Source organism: Rhinolophus sinicus, chromosome 15 (genome assembly GCF_057876585.1).
Source record: "Rhinolophus sinicus isolate RSI-liver-muscle chromosome 15, RSI-T2T, whole genome shotgun sequence".
NCBI classification, from domain to species: Eukaryota; Metazoa; Chordata; class Mammalia; order Chiroptera; family Rhinolophidae; genus Rhinolophus; species Rhinolophus sinicus.
The window spans coordinates 10,142,695-10,165,705 of record NC_142515.1 but is presented as its reverse complement, the minus strand read 5'-3'; the positions used below and the strand labels follow the sequence as shown (position 1 = coordinate 10,165,705).

General features: G+C 40.5%; 1 protein-coding gene across 2 annotated transcripts in view; it reads right to left on the bottom strand.

Annotated features, from left to right (window-relative positions):
• CACUL1 (CDK2 associated cullin domain 1) overlaps positions 1–23,011 on the bottom strand; it is a 227,540-nt gene that overhangs the window by 159,576 nt on the left and 44,953 nt on the right. For both annotated transcript variants that reach the window (XM_074338983.2, XM_088791834.1), the window contains one exon: positions 762–827. In XM_074338983.2, coding sequence (XP_074195084.2) covers positions 762–827 — 66 coding nt within the window. The remainder of the gene's footprint in view (positions 1–761; positions 828–23,011) is intronic.

Here is a 23,011-nt window from a genome sequence, read left to right as displayed (position 1 = left end):
GTTCAAATTAGACATGATTGATCATATACACGGGAATTGTATGAAATGTATACCCAGAGATTCAATACCTACATCCAAAGAAGCAGACAGGTGCTAATTTGTGTTAATGTAAGATGGGTCATGTGATCACATTCATTTCAATATGATTTCTAGGAGTTTCAAAATGGTTAGAATCATACCGGAGCTGAAGCAAGGTAAGTAAGTGAAATTTAATTATCTAGAATTAGATGCAGCGTTCAGAGAGACATCAATTCAAAATGAGTCATCATGTAGATGCTTGACCACTGCGCTGTACACCTGAAGCTGAAGCTGAATAATATTGTATGTCAACTGTAATTTAATGTATATAGTCACAGGATATGCAGTACAGCGTAGGGAATAGAGTCAATGGAATTGTAATAGATATATCCGATGTCAGAGGGGCACTAGATTGGGGGAGGGGGGTTATCATTTTGTGAGGGGTGAAATGTCTAACTAGTGCATTGTTTTGTACACCTGAAACTAATAAAATTTTTAAAATTAAAAAATAAAACGAGTCACCAGTATGCGTAGCCATTTCCTAGATGCAGGAAGGAGTAGGCCCCAGTGCTAGAGGATAAGATTGTTTATCTGATGTTCAAGCTTTCCACTCTACTCTTTTCTCCTATTTACCTCTACACCCGGGACCTGGGGCCCCTCACAATATCCCATTCTCCTGGGTGGGTTTGTCCAGAGGAGGCCATGATCCCCTGGCTGAGCCAATGTCTCCCCCAAAGACTTACCAATTTGAAGCTGAAGGTCCCGGTGCTGAGAGAACACAGAGGTGAGTCTGGCAGTGGCCGCTGGCCCTGAAACATGGAGAAAAAGGCCTGCTTTCAGTTGGAGACAATACACCAAGCACGAGAAAAGATGGGGACATAGAGGGGAGAAAGCACGTTGCAGCTGTTTGAAGTGTAATTTCAGCCCAGAACCTGATTGCTGTAGTTCTTACCACCCCACAAGCTGTCACGGGGCCCTTCCCAGCAAAGTGAGCCATAAACCCCTTCTTGCTTAGACCATTTAGAGCTGGATTTCCTTAACCCAGAGAATCCCCAAAGCTAGCACCATCAAGGCACTGTTTTCCCCAGAAGCTGGAAAGAAGGAAAGGGGTGCATTCAGCCTACAGCAGCTGCGCCTCGAAGACAAGCAGGCCTCTCTGCTTCTCTGAGAGCCACACTTGCCTCAGCAACATCCTGGCACCAGGAACCCTATTCCAAGTTCATGCATTGCCATGAAAGCACCCGCTCGTCCACAGCTCCCATACCCATGTGCCAAATGCTAGGCCCTGTCAACACCTTCGAAGATGAGTCAGCACCCCACTGTGACAGACCTTTCCATCCCTTACATAGCCGAGGTGAGGGGTAGTTTGAAGGATGTTATTTATCACCCCCTTTGCTTTGTAACCACCCAGGAGGGCGAGTCCTGTAACTGGAGGACTCTCTTTTACTGAGTTTAGTTCTACACACCAGAAGAGGTGGCTGGGGCAAAGTGACTTGCTTTGAATAACACAAGCATGAGAAGTATGAACCTCCAAGGAAACTAAGAAGGAAGGCTGGAGACCGGGTATGGGAAGGGACAGAGTGGGAATTGGTGGGGGTGGGGTTGTCTATAGAGAAGAGATTACGGTTAATGAGGATTGTTCAAGGCAAGGGCTCTGTGCTGTGCAGTGTGATCCCTTCCTAGGCCCACAGATCTTCACTAACAGAAGGCCAAAAAGTGTTTGGTTGGCTTGTATTTCTCATGGAAACCAGTGAAGGTGCTAAAGTATACTAACGGGAGAAGCCAGGCTGGGGCCAAAGCCGTCAGGTCCCCTGAACAAGGAGACCCTAATAGCAGGTTACATTTCTACAGGTTTGAATCCAATGAATCTTAATACAACTAGTAAGTTATGGTACTCCTACTTAACAGGCTGTTACAGGTACTTAAAAGGATGAAGCTAAATACAGGGGGAAATGTGCAAGGTAGTATGTTTAAAGAAAAGAACGTGGATTTGTACGTTCATCGTGACTATAGCTCTGAAAATACAGACACAAACACTGAAAGGTGGAGAATAAAAATAAGATGAATTGTGCAGGGTAGGGTTATTGTGGTGGCTTTCTACTCTTTCCCCAAAATTTCTTCTAATGTTATTTGAAAATCCAGACCACTAAAAGAAACTTGAAAATTTTGATGTGGGCATTTGGTGAGCACCTAATATGTGCTAGTCTCTGTGAGGTGCACTTTCAAGGAGTTTGCAGGCTCGTAAGGAGACAGCAGTTCACAGCTAATTACAAGGAAGAAAAGTGATACATACAAAAACTAGGAGAGAAAAAGAAGCCCTATGGGGGCGTGGAAGAGAAATCTATCCAACTGGCAGGTTGCAGAAGGCATTATGGAGGAAGGAACTCGAAAACTTTGAACACCACTTCTGAGGACAATGGGAGTCACTGGAAGTATATGAGAATACATGTGCCATGAGAAGAACTGTGCTTTCTAGAAACCCCAGGGCACGATGTGTAGAACAGAGGGCCTAGAAAGAAAAAGGCTATCACAGACCAGGATGGAGAAGGCTTGGCCCAGGAAGAGTGCTGGGGTTAAAAAGAGAAGGAGAGGAAGAAATACATTAGAGTTCAGGTTATAGAATAGCTTGAAGGGGAGAAAAACCCCAAGAGGGCCGCCTGAGTAGGAAGATGTGGGGGCGGCGGGGATGCACCACAAATGTTTGCATAAAGATGGAAGGTCGGTTGGTCTGCTCAGGTCGGTTGGTCTGCTTGGGCTGCCGTAACAAAATACCAGAGACTAGGTGGCTTAAACAACAGAAAGTTATTTTCTCACAGTTCTAGAGTCTGGAAAGTCCAAGATCAAGGTCCAGCAGGGTTTGGTCTCTGGTGAGAGCTATTCCTGGCTTTCAGGTGGCCATCTTTTCAGTATGTCCTCATGCAGCCTTTCCTTAGTGTGTGCATATGGAAACAGAGAGCTTTTCTCATATGGACATTACTCCCATCATGGGGTCCCACTCTCATCTAAACTCAACTAACTCCCAAAGGCCCCACCTCCAAATACCATCACATTAGGGGTTAGGGCTTCAATACTATATGAGTTGGGGGAGAGAAAAAAGAGTACAATTCAGTTCATTGCAGTTGGGCAATACTGCCATTCCTTGGTTGATGGGTGAGAGGGTGAAGAAAAAACACATTATGAGTGTGTGTGCCAGATAGTATTGGTCAGAAAAGAAATTTACTGCATTAGAGGACGAAAGTCAATCAATATTAGTGATTAAAATATATAATGTATTAAGTCTCAGAATTCAGGGGAAAGCATGGCAGTCATCAAAACACTGTGGGAAAGCAGATTAGAAAAGAAGAGGCAGAAAGCAAAATGCTCTAATTCTTGCATCTACGACAGTGAGTTTAAACCAGAATGTAGGTGGCATCTGAGCACATAAAACAGGTTAGACTTCTCCTTCCAGCCAGGTGGAAAAAGAGTGGCCAGATTTACCCTCCTGTCTGAAACAACTAAAAAAAACTGGACAGAATGTTGGAAACAACAGTTTTCAAGAGACTGAACACTAAGCAATGAAAGACAGAGGTCCCAGAGAGTCAAGAAAAAGAGCAGGTGACCCCACAGTGGTCCAGCTTGCTGCCTTGGGAGCGTTTTCAGGCTGCAGCACTGAGAGGGGGAATCCGGGCAGCACCCGGGAGAAGCCCTGAGTGGAGAACACAGAACAGAGAGTCCAAGGGAGATGGAGCTGCAAGGGTTCACAGGACAAAGAACCAGAGAGAAGAAGCTTCACAGAGAGGAAGTTCTAGGGACCCACAGAAGATTCATAAGGAGCATTCAGCAAAGTACTAGTAATTGGCACCGTGTGTGAGGAAACTACCCACGACTGCAGAATGGACAATCTGACAGCAGAGGGAATAACAGTACACAGCACTCTACCAGACCAGGAAGAGCGCCTGTCCCATTAGACTGGAAAACCCCCATTCACAGGCCCAGTGTCTTGCTTCCGTAATGGGGAATAATTACCTCAAACTACACACAACAGTAGTCCTGCCTAGCAAATCTTAAAAACAAGATTCAAAAGGACCAAATGTTTCCAACCCATAACAATGCTTAATAAGATTTATAGGAAAACAAAACATCCAGCCCACAAAAAGTAAAAGTCAAATGTCTGGAACACAGGCATGCAAAGAAGTGGAAAAGTAACAGCCGTGATGAGAGAAAAAGCCAATCAGATTTCACTAGAACTGACACAGATATTATTAGACTTAGCAAATGAGAACATGAAGACAGTATTAAACGTATTTCATGTGTTTGAAAAGTTAAGCAGAGACTTATGGAAGACATATTAAAAAAAAAAGTGATATATATGGAAGATATATATAAAAAAAGGACCCAAATCAAAAAATTGAAACTATGAAAAAAAAAGAAATTAAAACTATGATGTTTAAGGTTAAACATATGCTCAATAGGATTAATGGCAAACTAAACATCACAGAACAAAAGATGTGTAAACTTGAAGACATAACAATAAAAAACCATCCAAATGAAAAATAGAAAAAAAGAATTTTTAAAAATGAACAAAGCATCCATGAGCTGTGGGACAACATAGAACAACCTAATATATGGGTGATTGAGCCCCCAAGGAGAACAGAAAGCACTACAGAAGAGAATATTTAGAAAGCACTACAGAAAGTGCTACAGAAAAAAATATTTAAAGAAAGCACGGCTGAAATTTTTCCAAATTTAATGAAAACTATAAACCCATGGATGCAAGATGCTCAATGCACCTAAACATAAGACATGAAAAAAATGATCCCAAGACACATTGTAGTCAAGTTATTCAAAAATCAATTATAAAGGAAAAAAATCTTAAAGGTGGCTAGAGCTTTAAAAAGATACATTACATACACAGGAAAGAAAGAGATGGATGACAGCAGATTTCTCTTCAGAAACAATGCAAGCTAGAGTGGGATTACATTTTAAAGCACAGAGAGAAAAATCTTCAGCCTAGAAATCTATACTGCGTTTCCCCCAAAAATAAGACCTAACCGAAAATAAGCCCTAGCATGATTTTTCAGGATGACATCCCCTGAAGGTAAGCCCTCATGCACCTTTTGGAGCAAACCTTAATGTAAGACCCGGTCTTGTTTTCGGGGAAACACGGTACCTTCTGTATTGGTTTCCTATTGCAACATAACTAGTTATCACAACTTGGAGTCTTAAAACAGTTTTATTATTTCAGTTTCCATGGATCAGCTTGGCTATCTTCACATCAGACAAAGTACATCAGACAAAGAATATTACCAGGAATGAGGACCATCATTTCATAAGGATAAATTATATCAATTCATCAGGTGATATAACAATCCTAAATGTTTATGCCCTAATAACAAAGTTTCAAAATACATGAAGAAAGGGGTGGCAGGTTATCTCAGTTGGTTAGAACGTGGTGCTGATAACACCAAGGTTGACAGTTCAATCCCTGCATGGGCCACTGTGAGCTGTGCCCTCCTTAAAAAAATTAAATAAATAAAAAATACATGAAGAAAAAAAAAAAAGATAGAACTTAAAGGCGAAATAGGGAAATCTACAAATATTATTCCAATACCCCTAGATATTTCAATACCCTTCTCTCAATAATAGATAGAACAAGTACACAGAAAATCAGTAAGGATATAGGAAAGTGAACACAATCAATTAACTAGACCTAACTGATATTTATATAAGATTTCACAACAGCAGAATACACATTCTTTTCATATGTACACAGAACATTTACCTAGATTCTGATCCATAAAACAAGTCTCAATTTAAAATTCAAGTCATACAATATATATTCTTCTTCTACAACAGAACTTAATTAGTAATCACTAACAGAAAGATCTCTGGAAAGTCTTCAAATGTTTGGAGACTAAATGACACATTTCTAAATAACTCATAGGTCAAAGAAAATATCGTAAAGAAATAGAAAGTACTCTGAAGTGAATTAAAATGAAATACAGCATGTAAACCTATGTTAGGTACCACTAAAGCAGTACATAGGGAAGAATTTATAACACTAAACACCGATTTTTAAAAAGAAAAAAAGTCTCAAGTCAATGACCTCACCTTCCACCTTAAGAAACTAGATAAGAGCAAATTAAACCTAGAAAACAGACAAAGGAAAATAAGATCCCAAGTCAATGAAAGAGTCAACAGAAAAAAATCGAAGAAACCCAAAGCTGATTCTTAAAGAACATTAATGAAGCGGACAAATCTGAGCCAGACAGATCATGGAAAAAACAAACAAACAAACACCTGCTATAGCAGCTACAGAAGGCAAATGACCTATCCCATATCCATTTGACACTAAAACAGCATTGTTTTCAGCCCTATATTTGGGCTGTAGAATGGGTTTTGCACTTTTCTGACAGCCTTCTCACTCATCGCTGAAAATCAAGACTATGCACATCCTGGGGAGGGATTTCCCAGAACACAGGCTTTCAGTACTAAAACTGGGACTGTCCCAGACAAACGTGCACGGTTGGTTGGTCACCCTAAATTTGCCACCTCATCCTGACACAGCTGCAAGGCAAACACACTGGAAGCCATGCTAAGTCCAGCATGGCCCCCATTCCCAAGTCATCGCCCCAGGGTGACAGGGAGCTTCATTCAACACATCCCAGCTGAGGCTACTTAATATTAACTCCTTCAGAGCCTTCACTGAGTGAGGTCCAACCCTTTCCTGCAAAGGTATGGGAGTTAGATACCAGGCAAATAATTTGCAGCAATTTATAATTAATTTATGCAGCTTGAAATGTCCCAGTAAGTCAGTATCGTTCTTCACCCAGTTAATGGAAGGATTGATTTTATAGACACCTTTGATCATGAAAAACATGATTAAGATTTCCTCTCTATTACCCTTCTCGAAGAATGAGCAATGAGTCGTCCTGCAGCAAACTGCCTTGGTTCTCCCAACAAATGCACTTGCTGCAATCTTGTGTTGAATTAGTCTCGCGCTTCGGATGAAAGAACTGCTGTCTCTGCTCTGGATTTCATTCATAAGATCACTTCCTTTGCATATGGCAGGCTCTCTACTGACGCGCTCATTTAGTGCAGAGCCATATGTACACACAGAGCAAAGCAACGATGTGTTCGGCTGAAACCCAGCAGGAGCAGGGGAAAGCCAACAGTCTGACGTCAGTCAAGCCGCCAGCTGACATTTAATTGACTGCCTACTATGTGCCACCAGGTTGGAAAGTTCAGAGGTGAGCAAGAGGCACAGACACTACCCTTAAGGCATTTTCTCAACCTCAGCACTATTGACCTTCAAGGCCAGATCATTCTTAGTTGTGGGGCTGTCCTGTGCATTGTAGGCTGCTTAGCAGTATCTAGGACCTCTACCCACTAGACACCAGTAGCACTGTTCCCCCACTCCCAGTGTGACAACCAAACAGAGCTCCAAACATTCCCAAGGAGGCAGAGATGCCCCAGGTTGAAAACCTTAAGGTGTCTTCAATATAGAAGAGCAACCAAGACAAGTATACAAATACTAGTGATGAAGAACACCATGGGACAGTAATGGCAGAAACATGCTGGTCGTGCACTTCCGTGCCCGTGGGATGGGCCAGGGATGAGCATGCCAGGAAGGCGGTGGGGACGAGAGGACAACCCCGCCCCAACGCAGCAGCCACTGCTTAGCTCCAGCCACGGGTTACAAGACAGTCTGACGTGGATTCTAAAATCAGGACTTCCATGTGAAATTTCTCAATTTTTTTGAATGTTCTCAATAGTTTTAAAATATTTTCAATATCACGTGTACCCAGAATGTAAATAAATAAAAAGATTAAGGGTCTAATTCAGCCAGTTGCCCTTCTGTGGTAGAAAACTGGGCAGCCCTGAGGAGTCCTGCATAGCCTGTAGCGCCCTTCCCGCCCTGGCCTTCGGGGTCCATCTCTGGAAAGTGGAAGGTGGCCGTGGGCTCGAGGCGATATGGAGGTTCTTGGCCCTGGATGCTCATTCAAATTACCTAGAGATATTTAAAAGCCCATCAATGCACGGATCCCACCCCAGATCAACTAAACCAGAATCTCAGAGGGTGCGGTCCAGATATCTCTGTTCATAAAACCCTCTCCACGTGATCTAACATCCAGCCAGGTTGGAGAACCACTGGTGCAGAAGGAAACCAATATGTGTCAGGCCCACCATCTTAACCAGGCAGTGTGCTGGTTAAGATCCGGGACTGCAGACTCGGATCATCTGGGTTCAAATCCTGCTCCAGCACAGGCAACTATGGGGTCTGGGAGAAAATTAACCTGGGCCTCGGGGTCTCTATCCACTAAGCAGGAATCATAACACTACCTATCTTATCAAGTTGGTGTAAACAGTCAGAATCTCTAGAGGTGGGGCCCAGGCATTAGTGTTTTTTGTTTTTCCAGATGTTTCTAAATAGCAACTGGGGTCGAGATGCAATAATTAGGTTTTGCCAGCTCCAACATTCTGGGAATTTCCCTTTGTGTGACTAGGAAATGAGTACTAGGCAGCCACTAGGTCTGGGACTGAGATGCCCCACTGGGATCCCTCAAGAAAGATTGGACATAAAGAGCCATCTGGCTGAACGCAACATAAACTCCAAAGGATCACAACATACCCTCCTACACACAGTCATTAGCTGCTAGGAAGAAGTACCTTGAATATCATTCTGAAAGGACTTGGCTTGTGAAGGCTGCCTCCTGCTAATAGGAAGGCTCTTCCACCACAAAAAACAAAAAGTCTCCAAGAGCCGTAACATCCAAATACTGAGTATTTTGAAGCACGTGATCCAGTGTCATGCTGGTAATATTTCCATTATACACTTGAACCTTCTATAACGAGTTGGCTAACTACGAGACTTCCACGTGGACACACACATTTATCATTTGATTAGGAAAGATTACCTATTTTTAGATAAAACATATATCCCCTAACAGGGATGGACAGTTATAAATAACTTGGGAAACTCTAGCCGACGCCCAAAACATCATGATTTAGGTTGAAAGAAAAAGCCTTTCTGATCACTGTCCTTTCGTGTTCCCCAGCACATTTTTCATGTTTACTTGCCGTCACACCCAGATAAGTGATCACCTTGGCTGTATCCCATTTCTTCACAAGCTAAGGTGGGAGGGAGAATTGTCACAATCAAACAGGAAGGATCAAGGCTCCAGGAAGGAGAGGCCGGGGTCTGGGCCTTAGCCCTGCAATCAGCCCACCTTCAATTTACGTCGGACAGCTATTGGAGGAGCCACAGAAATGGCATCTACTCAAGCTGTCAGATGGGAAAACAACTTAAAAGAAGCCAAGCCTGTCTTCCCACACTGAAACGGAGGCTTAGCCCTTTCCTGAGGAGCCTTCCTTCCCGGGCCATTGAAGCAGCTCATGTGGGTTCTGATGCAAAGAGGAAAGACACTCCCAGTGATGATACCTGGACATGTTTGAGCAAAAAAAGAGAAACCAAGTTGTATTGGATTAGAACCTACATATAAAATATATTACCATAAGTCCAGAAGAATTTCCACTTCCAGGAATTTGAAATAGAACCACTTTTCCCAAATGATTCCACTATGTACAACTAAAACCCCTAGATATTATATGTAAAACACACATAAGTGGACTGACAGGTAAAGGGAAGAAGATAGACTAGCCAGGGACCTTAGTGTCCAAGAAACAACATAATGAGTTCCCTGGGTTTTCTTTTTGCTTCATATATCCCACACATGGAGTGGAAGAAGCCAACAACCCAGAAATGCCAACACACACAGACAGGGGGCAAAAAAAAAAAAAAAAAGAAAAGAAAAGAAAAGAAAAGCTTGTTCTCTCTAGCCAAAGTGTCAGGAAACAGCTAGCCTAGCAAAGCAGAACACTTTTAGCCAATATAACCATTCGACTCCAGTCAACACCAGTAAAACCTGTGGTACCACCTCTACCTATGCCAAGTGGGAAGCCTAGATTTCCACCCTCTCCAGGTTGTAACAAGGTGTTCCAACACCCCTACCCAGATGGTATCAGAGAAGACCAAGTAGGGAGCCAGGACTTGTATCCCATCACTGCTTGGTGGTAACGAGCCCCCTCCCCACCTATGTAGTACCAGTGAAGACCACATGGGAGCCAGAACTCCTAACCAGCAGTAACAAGGAGCCCTCCACCTCCGATATTAACAAATACCAACTAGGAAACCTGGACTTCTACCTCCACCTGCCAGTAATAAGACAGAGCTACAACTTTCCCTACTGAAGTGGTATCAGAGAAATCCAGTTAAAACAAAAGGTTTAAACAAGGTACAGTATCTCATAACATAATATAAAAATGCCCAGGTTTCAGTCAAAAATCACTGATCATACCAAGATCCAGAAAGAGCTCAACCTAAATGAAAAAAGACAATCAACCAATGTCAACACCAAGATGACAGGAATGTCAGAATTACGTGACAAAGATTTCAAAGCAGCCAAGATAAAAATGCCTCAACAAGCAATTGCAAATGCACCTGAAGCAAATGAAAAGATAGAAAGCCTCAGCAAAGAAATGGAATAACCAGAAGTTTTGAAACTGAAAAATATAATAACTGAAATAAAAGTTCACTGGATGGGCTCAATATACAAATGGGAGACAAAGGAAAGAATCAGTGAACTGGATGACAGAACAAGAGAAATTACCCAATCTGAACAGCAGAAAGGAAGTGATTTTTTTTTGTCTTTAATCAATATATCTGTTCATTTCTCTTTGTCCATGACACAGCACTAATCTGGAACAGTGCTGCTGATAAAAAATTTTTTAAAATGGCAGGAGGAAATAGAGCCTCCGGGACCTACAGTACTACATTAAGAGATCTAACATTTATGTCATCAGTGTTCTACAGGAGAGAAGAAAGAGGATGAGGCTGAAAAGGTACTCAAAGAAATAATGGCTGAAACCTTCCCAAATTTAGCAAGAGATATAAACCTACCAATTTGAGAAGATGCGTAAACCCCACATAGGATAAACCCAAAGAAATCCACATGAAGACATATCATAATAAAATTCTTAAAAGCATCCAGAAGAATATGACACCTTGCCTTTAGGGGAAAACAATTAGAATAACAGTAAATTTCTCATGAAACCATGACACCAGCAGGAAGTGGCACAATATTTTTCAGGTGGTAAAAGAAAGAATTGTTAACCTAGAATCCCATAACCAGCAAAAATATCCTTCAGGGATAAAGGAAACACTTCTAAATAAGTCATAGGTAAAGGAGGAAGTCTCAAGAGAAATCAAAAAACAGATTGAACTGAATGAAAACACACTATCAAAAATTTGGGGACAGAGCTAAAACAGTTTTAAGAGGGAAATGTATTGTACTAAATGCATATATGAGAAGAGGAAAAGTCTAAAATAAACCCAGAAAGAAGGAAATAATAAAGCTAGGAGTAGAAATAAATGAAATTGAAAAAGAAAAGCAATAGAGGAAATCAACAAAACAAAGAGCTGTTTCTTTGAAAGAGCAATAGAACTGACAAGCAACTAGTAATATTGACAAAGAAAAAAAACAGAAAAGACACAAATTATCAATATCAGGAATGAAAGAGAAGATATTACTCAGACCCTACAGACATCAAAAGGATGAAAAGGGAATACTGCAAACACCTCTATACACAGAAATTTGACCACCTAGATGAAATGGGCTATTTGCTTGAAAAACATTGTCTACCACAACTCATCAAAACATAAACGAGATCATTTCAATTGCCCTCTAACTATTAAGGAAATTTCACTTATAATTTAAACTCCCCTAAAAAATAGAAACAAACAAACAAAGAAAACCAGAGCGATCTCTAGATCCAGATGGTTTCACTGGTGAATTCTATAAAATGTTTAAAGAAATATTAGCATCGATTATTTACAATCTCTCCAAGAAACTAGAAGAGGAGGGAACAACTCCCAGTTCATCTTATTACCTCAACACCAAAACCAGATAAAGGTAATACAAAAAGAGAAAACTACAGCTCAATAGCCCTCATGAATACAGACACAAAAATTCTTAACAAAATACTAACAAATAGAATTCAGCAATATATAATAAGAATTCCACTCTAAGACAAAGGTAGGTTTATTACACGGATGCAAGGCTGATTCAACATTGAAAAACAATAATCAGTATAAGCGACCCTATTAACAGGCTGAAAAAAGAACAATCACAGGATCATCTCAATTGATGCAAAAAATCATTTTACAAAATTCAAAACGCATTCCTGTTAAAAATTCTCACAACATAAGGGTAGGAAGAAAGTCCTCAACTTCATAAAAAGCATCCACAAAAACTACAGCTAACCTTACATTTAACAGTGAAAGACTGATGCTTTCGCTCTAAAACTGGGAATGAGGCAAGGATATCCACCGCTACCACTCTTATTCAACATAGTGCTAAATATACTGGCCAGGATAATAAAGCAAGAAAAGGCAACAAAATTCACACAGATAGGAAAGGAAGAGATAAAACAGTCTCTGTTCTCAGATGACATGATTATTGACATAGAAAATCTAAAGGAATCTACAAAATCTACTAGAACTGGCAATTTTAGCAAGGTTATAGGATATGAGCTAAACATACAAAGACCAATTGTATTTCTATGTACTACTACCAATGAACATGGAGATACTGGAATAAAAAATGCAGTTATCATTTTAAATGGCTTCAAAAAATTGAAATAGGCATAAACCTAACAAAATATGGACAGGGTTTACATGTTAAAAACTACAAAAAGCTGATGAAAGAAATTAATGAATTTCTAAATAAAAAGAGAGATGTACCATGTTCAGCCTGGAAGACTCAACACAATAAAGATGTCATTTCTCCCCAAATTGATATACAGATTTAATGAAATTTCTTTCAAAACCCCAGCAAGAATTTGTATAGATATAGACAAGGTTATTCTAAAATTTGAAAAAGAAAAAAGAAAGAAAAAAAACAAAGAATAAAATTCGTATGGAAAAGCAAAGGTAATACAAGAACTAAAACAATTCTAGGGGAAAAAAGAATAAAGCTACTGTAACCAAGACTGTGTGGTATTGGTGGAGGGATAGACACACAAATCAATAAACAAAATAGAAAACACAGAAATATACTCACACAAATATGTCCAACTGATTTTTGACAAAGGTGCAAAAGCAATTTGATGAAGGGAGAATAGTCTTTTAAACAAATTTTGCTAAGCAATTGTATATCTATTGGCCAAAAATAGGACATCTAGTTAAGTCTCATACCTTATATGAAAACTAACTCAAAATGCATTGTGGACTTAAGTGTAAAACAAAACTGTAAAACTTACAGAAAAAAAAATATGAGAAAATCTTTAGGATCTAGGGCTAGGCAAACAGTTCCTAGACTTGACATCAAAAGCATGATTCATAAAAGAAAAAATTGACAAATAGGAGTGCATCAAAATTAAAAACTTTTGCTCTGTAGAGAACCCTGTTAAGAAGATAAAAGCACAAGCTTTAGAGTAGGAGAAAATATTTGCAAAACGCAGGACTAAGTATCTAGAATATACAATGGGCCAAGGGTGGAAAAAAAAAAATCTAATTTTTAAATAAGAAAAAACATGAACAGACATTTCACCAAAGAGAACATGCAATGGTAAATAGACACATGGAAAGATGTTCAACATCATTAGTCATTACAGAAATGCAAATTAAAATCACAATGAGATATTACTACAAACCTATCAAATAACTAAAATAAAAAATGGTGACAACACCAAATGCTGGCAAGGATACAGAGAAACTGGATCACTCATACACTGCTGTTGAAAATGTAAAATGGTAGAGAGTCACTCTGGAAAAGACTTTTACAGTTGTTTAAAAATCTCAACATGCGACTACAACATGACCCAACAATTGCACTCCTAGGCATTTATCCCAGAGACCTGTGCATGAATGTTTACAGCAGCTTTATTCATGATAGCCAAGAGATAGAAACAACCGAGATATCCTGTAATTGGTGTACGGTTAAACAAACTACAGTACATGCTATAGAATACCAGTTAGTAATAAAAAGGAACAAACTATTAACACAAACAACACGGATGAATCTTCAAAGAATTATTCTGAATAAAAAAAAAAAAAGGCCAGTATCCAAAGTTTAAATACCATAATGGATCCATTTATATAACATTCGTAAAATGACAAAACTATAGAAATATAGAACAGATTAGTGGTTGCTAGGGGTCAAGGAGGAGGTGGGGTTGGAGGGAAGTGGATGTAACCATAAAAGAGCACCATGAGGGATCCTTGTGGCAATAGAAACATTTGGTGTCTTGCTGGTATCAGTGTTAATATTCTGGTTGGAACATTGTACTATAATTTTGTAAGATGTTACCAGTAGGGGAAACTGCACAAAGGGTAGGGAAGATCACTCTGTACTAGTTCTTAAAACTGCATGTCAATCTACATTGATCTCAAAATTAAAAATTTAATTAAAAAAGCAGAGCCACAGGAGGTCTTTGAACTTTCCAAACAGGCTCAGAAAATAGGAATCTTCATTTGATACTGTCCTGTGCAAATAACAAGGAGTTGGCTCTGCTACAAGATGTACTTTCAATATATGATGAAGGGAAAGGGTAATTTCTGCACTCTCTGCTTCAAAATATTGGAATAGATGATGATTCTGGAATGGATGAGAACATTTGACAGAGGCATTGCTTTAGTTTTTAGATTTTCTTCCAAATCACAAAGCAGCTTAACAATTTCCTGGGCATATTGCTTCACCGAGGTCTTTTATCCAACAATGCATCAGGCCGGATGACTCAACCCAACACTCTTGTTAGGGAAATCCAATTCTGGTAAAGTTCCAACTTTTTTCCAATTGAGCCTTTACTCAGGAGAAAAGAGGCAAACCATGTCATGTATCTTCAGGACATAAAGGACGGCTTCAGCTTTGTTGGCTACCTACTTCTATAGATAAGAATCTTCCCACAGGAGATATATTATGGCTTTTGCGTTACGTCATGTTGGATGCTACAAGTAAAATGCAAGATATATAAAAGTTGTTACACATGCTTTTTGTGATGTTTCCCAGCATAAGCTGGAATCAAGGTATAAATATGCAGATGACCATAACCACAGTGCCACCTCACATTCTCAATTCATATCAGAGAAAACAATTTTGAATATCACAACATGTGAATGACGACAGTTATAAAATACCAACTATTCATTGCTTTACATGCTACCTTGTATTTATTTAGTATGAAAAAATATTTTAACAAAAATATAATTGGTATGGAAAGACATCCCAGACTTATTACTGTTAAGATGTCAGTATCTACATATTCAACACCTTTTCTATCAAATTCCCAGCTGGTTTCTTTGCAGAAATTGACAAGCTTATCCTAAAACTCATACGGAAATTCATGAGACTCAGAAGAACCAAAAAAGTCTTTAAAAATAAGAACACCATTGAGGGATTCACACTTCCTGATTTCAAAAACTTTCTATAAGTCTACAGTAATCAAGATAGTGTGATACTGATGTAAGGACAGACATTTAGATCAATGGAATGAATTGAGAGTTGAGAAATAAAGCCTTTTGCTTACAGTCAATTGATTTTTGACAATGGTGCCAAGACCATTCAATGGGGAAAGAATAATATCTTCAATAAATGGTGCTGGGACAACTGGATATCCATACACAAAAGAATGGAATTGGACTCCTACCTCATACTATATCCAAAAATTATCTCAATGTGGATCAAAGAGCTAAACTATAACATAAGAGCTAAAACTGTAAAACTCTTAGAAGGAAACATAGGCATAAGTCTTTACGACCTTGGATTAGTAATGGTTTTATGAGTATGATATCAAAAGCACAAGCAACAAAAGGAAAAACAAATAAACTAAACTTCATCAAAGTTAAAAATGCTGTGCTTCAAAGCATAACATCAAGAAAATTACAAAACAATCCGCAGAATGGGAAAAGATATTTGCAAATCATATATCTGACAAGGATCTTATGTCTAGAATATATATTTTTAAAAAACTTTTACAACTCAACAATAAAATGATGATTGGCCCAATTTATAATTTATGAAAAGATCAGAATAGATATTTCTCTAAAGACATACAAATGGCCAATAAGCACATGAAAATAGGCTCAAAACATCATTAGACATCAGAGAAATATAAATCATAACCACAATAAGATACCACTTCACATTCACTACTCAGCAGTTCTGCTCCTAGTTATACATTTAAGAGAAATTAAAAACATACGTCCACACAAAAAATTGTACGTGAGTATTTACAGCAGCATTATTCATAATAGTCCCAAAGTGGCAACAACACAAAAATCCATCAACTAATGAATGGATAAAATAAAATGTGGTCTCTCCACATGGTAAAAAATACCATTGGCAAATGAAAAGACATGAAGTACTGATACAAGCTACAATATGGATGAAACTTGAAAACATCATGCTAAGTGAAAGAAGCTTATCACAAAAGAACACATATTGTATAATCCCATTAACGTGAAATGTCCAGAATAAGCAAATCTGCGGACACAGAAAGTAGGTTACTGGTTGCCTAAGGCTAGGGGAATTAGGAAGAAATGGAGAGTAATTGCTAACAGGTATGGGTCCCTTTTTGTGATGATGCAAGTGTTCTAAAATTGATTATGGCTATGGTTGCAGAACTCTGGATGTACTAAAAACCATTGAGCTGTATAATTTAAATGGGTGAATTGTGTGGTATGTGTCAATAGAGCTGTTATAAATATATATGTATAATTTGAACAAAAGAAATCCTTGAGTCCATATTGAGATAAATAAATGATTGGACAAATAAACAAATATATAAATGGGGAAAAACAGACACATCTTCGGGACACAATAATTCCAAATAATTTATGTAAATACTTTGCCCTCAGGGAGAGTGTTTCAACAATCAATTGACCAACATCATCACAAAAGTAAAGACCAAGATAATTTTTTTAAACCTGTATTTTTTCTCAATCCTGGAGAAAGTTAGGTGAGTCAGCTTTCAGGAAAGTCATTTGGCATTGTATGTCAAGAAACTTTCAAATGTCAGCCAACGCGAACCAGTAATTCCACTTCTAGGAATTAAGCCTGAGGAAATCATCCAAAATAAGGTCAAAGCTCAGGAAATGTTCTTTATTGTTAATAACGAAAAATTGCTAACAATTTCAATACCCATCAGGGGAATGACTAAGTAAATTATGGTACGTATAATTACAGCCATATTATAGAATCACATGTCATTGTTAAAAATATTCCTGAAGAATTCTTAATGACACGAGAAAATATAGTGAAAAAGCAGGCTATGAGATCAAAGTTAAGATATGACCTCAAAATTGGTGGGGGGAGTTTATACATAGTACTAATAATGTTTATCTCTAGGAAAAGGGATTAGTGCTCATTAATAGCCCTTCTCTTTTTGAAAATTGTCAACATTTTTCAGATTTTTATCAATGTGCATGTATGGAATTTTTAATTAAAAATAAAACAAAGAAACAAAAAAGAGTCTCTTGTCCATAGTAAGGGATGTTGTAGCAGATTGCTAGTTACCCCCCAGTATACTCCCAGTGCCTTCTTCTTCCTTCTTAAGTGAGCCCTAATTTTTAGCTAGGCACAAGGACACCCAGCGTCATGCGGGGTCTCTGGTCCTGCTCCCCGCATAAGAACGCAGGACATGGTGAGGCCAAAAAGGAACACCCATGGAGCCATAGATAGGGGGTTCATACCACTATAGTCTCACTGGCGGCTGGGTTGGAGACACAGGAAGCAGGAGCCGCAATCTGCCATCTGCTTCTCTGCCAACCGACCCCACTTGCTAACTGCAATCCGCGCTTGCTAGCTCAGCCACGGCAGTTATATCAGTGGCTAATGGCTAACCAGTAACAGCTGATGGCCAACTAGTCACAGCCAAGGGCCATCTACTACCCGAGCCAGCACCTTTCCATGTGAGGCCGAGAGCCTGGAAACTGCTCTCTGGGACTGTGTCCCCACATCCAGGTAAAAGAATCATTTCCCTGGCTCCCTTGCACCTAGCAGAGTCATGTGACTGAATTGCCAAGAGATGTGAGCAGAGCAGCTGTAAAGATGACTTATAGGTAGAGTCTAAGGCTTAAAGTCTGATGACTTTTGCCTGGGTCCTCGAGTCTGGGTGGGAGGGGATTTACTGGGCAGAGTCAGCTGGTGGGGTTTAGTGACAGAGACATAAGGAGACTAAGCAACAGGTCAAGGAACAGGCAACCATCAGCCCAGGGCTCCAGGGAGCCCAGTCTGTGCTCAAGCACTTCAGGAGGTGCTGCTGGAAGCTAAAGACTGGATTTGGCCCATGAACACCTGGAAGCAGAGAGAAGTGAGAGCCTGCTTGGGGTAGCCGAACCCCTGTCCTGGCTCTGCCCAACCCCTCCTATTCAGGCAGTTGGTGGGTGGCCTGCAGGAATCTCTCACCAGTTGCCTTAAATGTGCCATTTCTCAGGTTCAATGTGATGCCTTTCCTTCCACACCCAAAACTCTTTGATCAGCCCATCATTTCATAATCAAAATCACAGGACTGTGCAACCAAACAGTTCTATCCAGGATTAGAACCCTCCTAAAACCTACAAGAGTGTCTAGCATTCGATGGGGAACTATGTTCATTAAAAATCATGGTGTGTTTTCCCAGTGCTGTATTTCATGCAATGCTAGTTCCAAAAAAGAGATACGGTGGCGGTGGGGAGGAGGCTTACCTATGGCACAATATATTTGGAAAATACTCCATACTCTATCCTCATTTAGAAAATTCATACTATATATTAACATATTAAAGGCTCTGAAAAGTCCTGCAGTAAAGAAAACTTTTACACTTGACTATTTTTCCAAATTACTTAACCAAGAATGCTTTTTTCATAGAGCACCTATTAACTTCTTTTACAACACACACAACTGGCAATGCTATACTAGATGCTCAAAAAATACTTTATTTTGCTCCCCAGTTGTGGAAACTTCACATCTGTTTGGATAACCATTGATGTTTGTCATTATTACTACTTCTGGAATTACTACTACTTGAATTGGAGTGAATTCCCTTTTGACTGAAAAATGCATAGTTTATCGCATTGCAGGGCCAAGGAGAACTTTCTTGGAACATTCTTTTCTGATTTTGTCAGTGTGGTTTGGAGACTATTATTTGCATCTGAACTATTTCTCCTATTTCTGCTGGAAGTGATATAAAGTTCAAACAACAAGTTCATTCATCATTTATTCACCATACACTTAAGCCTCTACTACAAGCCCTTTACACACGTATTCCAAGTTCTCACAACACTGAAAGGAACTGTTTTTATACCCATTTCATAGGTGTGAAACTGAGGCTAGCTAAGACTGAGTTATTTACCCAAGACCACACAGGGATCAGAGCAGGGGCTGCATGGCTTGCCTGACCTGAGAGCCTATATTCTCCCTCCCTGTCTTGTGTCACAGGGCTCTCAATTATCACCTGACCTGCACTTTTGATGCTGCATAGGTTTCAATTTGGTATCCCTAATTAGAATCAAATACTTCTGACTCTGGAAATAAATACTGTTAACCAGTGGCTCGTGCATAGAATAAACGTAGTGAAGAGGCATCGAGAAGGAGACGGGAGAGCAGGAAGCAGATTCCAGCCCCACAGAGGTCCTTTGACTGCTCCACCTGAACTAAAGCAGGACTTGGGCAGGTCGAGAACTGAGCGGGGCACCCCAGGGCCTGGAGAGGATATGCCTGGGGAAAGGGTCAGCTACCTATCCACCCCAGCCTATTGCAGGCCCATTGGGGCCAGCTGGTTGTTCAAGAGAAGGCAGAGGTCTCTGTATTTTGTGAAATCTAAGTGTTCATCATTGGCAACTGTAGTGTGTTGGGTGGTGTCCCCCAAAACTTTGTGTCCACCTGGAAACTCAGAATGTGACCTTATCTGGAAATAGAGTCTTTGTAGATGTAACTAAGGTAAGAATTGAAATGAGATCAGACAAAGTTGGGGTAGCCCCCAAATCCAGTGAGAGTGTCCTTGTAAAAGATTATTTTTTTCTAGTGCTAACGAATCTCATTTAATACATGGCCACTTCCAAGATCAGCTAAGAATCCCTCTCCTCCAAGAAGGCTTCCCGGACTGCCTGGGTGAAATTCATCTCTTCCTCCCCTCCACGTTACCAGAGCACTTTGTTTCTGCCTCTGTTCTGGCACTTGGCCCTGTCTGCTCATTGTAGAGTGCTAACCATGCTTCATTCTCTCCCACTGGCCACGGTCAGTCCCTGGAGGACTGGCCATCATCTGGCTTTGGGTCGCCTCGAACACCTGACCCAGGGCAGAGCATACTGAATTGCCACTTATTGAACTGAATGTGCGTTGGGTTTTCTTAGCTCCACCAACCTGAATCTGATACAGTGGTCTAGTGATGCATCTTCTGCCCGCCACCAGATTTCTGCGAGCTATGTCGTGTGGGTAGAAGTTACGACAATGAGGTTGCTTGCCCTTGGCCAGGACCACAGTTCACAGAACCCACCCTTTCAGCCCAGATTGGACATCATACCCCACAGGTAAGCTCAAGTTCTTCCTCTGGCCCCACTCCAAAAAAATGATTAGGGACTAGCTCCAAAACAACCGGGGCTAGTTTTCTCCTCCCCCAGAAATGGAGGTCCAAACCCTTCTTCAGTGGAAAAATCCCCAGAAGCTCTCCCCTCATGGAATGGCTGTGCCAAGTGGGTGTTTGGTCATTTCCAAGTGGGTGACTTTTTTGAACTTGACTTTGCTGGTGCCTCCAGAAAATTAGAGCCACAATTCCACTGCGTCTTAACAGTATTAGTCGTGCACACACATGATGTGCCCACACTTCTCATTCCCCTGCAAATGGAGCACAGCCTGAAGATGATGGGGAAGGGCAAAGAATTCCCTCCCATCCCCTTGGACCTTTTGGGCGTAAGATCACAGAGTGAATACGGGACGCCCAGTTCGATTTAAGTTTCAAATAAGCAACAAATAATTTCAGCATAAGTATATCCCATGTAATTTTGGGGACAATGCTTATGCCAAAAAAATATTTCAATGTAACTGGGGATTGTGTATTTTTATTGATAAATATGGTGATATTATTCAGGCAGGATCTAGAGCCCAGGATCCCTGAAGTGCTTCCAGGGAGAGTTCTTGTAAGTGACAGAAGGAAGATCAGAGAAGCCATAATATGGAATCATCTCGGCTATCTGGAGTTCACAAATGCAAGTCCAAATATATGGCATAAAAAGCCTTGTCAGACACTCAGTGCAATTTACACAAAATATTTTTCAAGGGTATAATTGCTTGGCTAAAACCCATCAGCATTAATTCTGTACTTGGCATAATAACACATCCGCTCCCCTTACTCGTTCTTTTCAGGGGAAATACTTGACCACTTCCGTCAACTCACTTGCTTGAATGCCCCAGTTTTCCAACTGTGCGACAGTTATTGATTTTTGATGAATGACATAGCTCTCTCTTCTGGGCTATTACCACTTTGTTTTCAAACCTTACTTAATTGTTCGATGATTTCTGATATTTTTTTTCCTTTCCAGAGAAATAAATGCAAAGTGTTTATTCTCCAAAGGCTGTAAACAGAGCTTGCAGGTCTGGTTTCTATGACAACCCCACTTGATACAGCAAACCTAGATTATCTCTAATGACAGACATGAAGTTTAAATTGCACATTTTGAACAAACAGTGCTCTGCTGACCTTTTATTGAAAACTGGAATACAGGGTGATTAGCATAATGAGTTATATAAAAGGGGAAACCGTGTATCGGGGGCATTATGCACCGGCAATTAGCCGCACCGCTAGTCTTTTAAAAACTGCTTGCCAGGATGGATAGCTTGGGAAATTAAGATTTGCCATCTATCATTTTCAAATTCAGTAAAGTCTGCAGCAGTAATTGTACTAAACAGTTTTCAAATAACACATGCTGCTGTTTCTCTTATTCAATTGAGTCTTTTAGCAGGGGAGTAAGCACGGAGAGGAAAATTTTACCCATTGTACCAAAAAAATAATAATAATAATAATTGTTGGCTCCAATAGCTATTCTGAAACAATGTCTACCTGTTAATCCCCTCAAGTAATTCCTGGAGGCAGCCTGGCAGCAACCGCCTGGAGACTGCTCGTTAGTGCTGAGGTGCAGCGGGGTCCTGGGTTGGTTAACCAGAGGTGGGGTCTAACCGCCCACTGATCCCTGGGACTAAGTTCTACGCCCAAACCAATGGCCAGATAAAAGGCTGGAGAGTCTGGGCTCTGGAGCACACCACCTGTCTCAAATGCTGGCTTTGCCTCTCACCTCCCTATGACTTTGGGTAAGTTACCTCGCTGTCCCAGACTCGGTTTCCTTTCTACACTATGGGAATTACATCCACTGCGAATCAGATTCTAGTCATGGGCCCCACTTCATAGGATCATTGTGAGGATTAAAGGAAATGGTACACACTCGCTGGCAGGACCAGCCCTCGATGACGGATAGCTGCCTTCATGGCGTAGGGTGCAGGTTCCGTCTTCTGTTCCCATGGGAGCGTGCTCATAACAAAACTTCCTACGCTGCTCTCACAAGACACTGTGGACTAATGGAGACAGAATTCACTACTCCTTTGACCACATTTACTGCGTGTTGGCCGTGTAGGACATAACACGGAATCAAACAGAAGCTGGCACCCATGCTCCCAGCTGTGTGACACTGTGCGTGGCAGTCATTCTCTAAGAACAAATGATATTTGTGTCATTTGATCCTTGCAGCAACCCTGGGTGAAGAAGCTCATTCTCATCACCCCCATATCACAAACGTGGGAGCTGAGGCTCAGAGTGATGAAGAGGCAGCTGAGCGGGCCGCACTTTGAGTTGTCAGAATGCCTTTCCTGGGTGTTGTCACTGACCCTCAGTCTTAAGAGGCAGGTATTATAGTGACTCAAGTGTCCTTGGCCACCCCTGTAGGTGGGTGCTCTCTGTGGGCCCCGTGGCCAATGAGCCTACGTCTCAC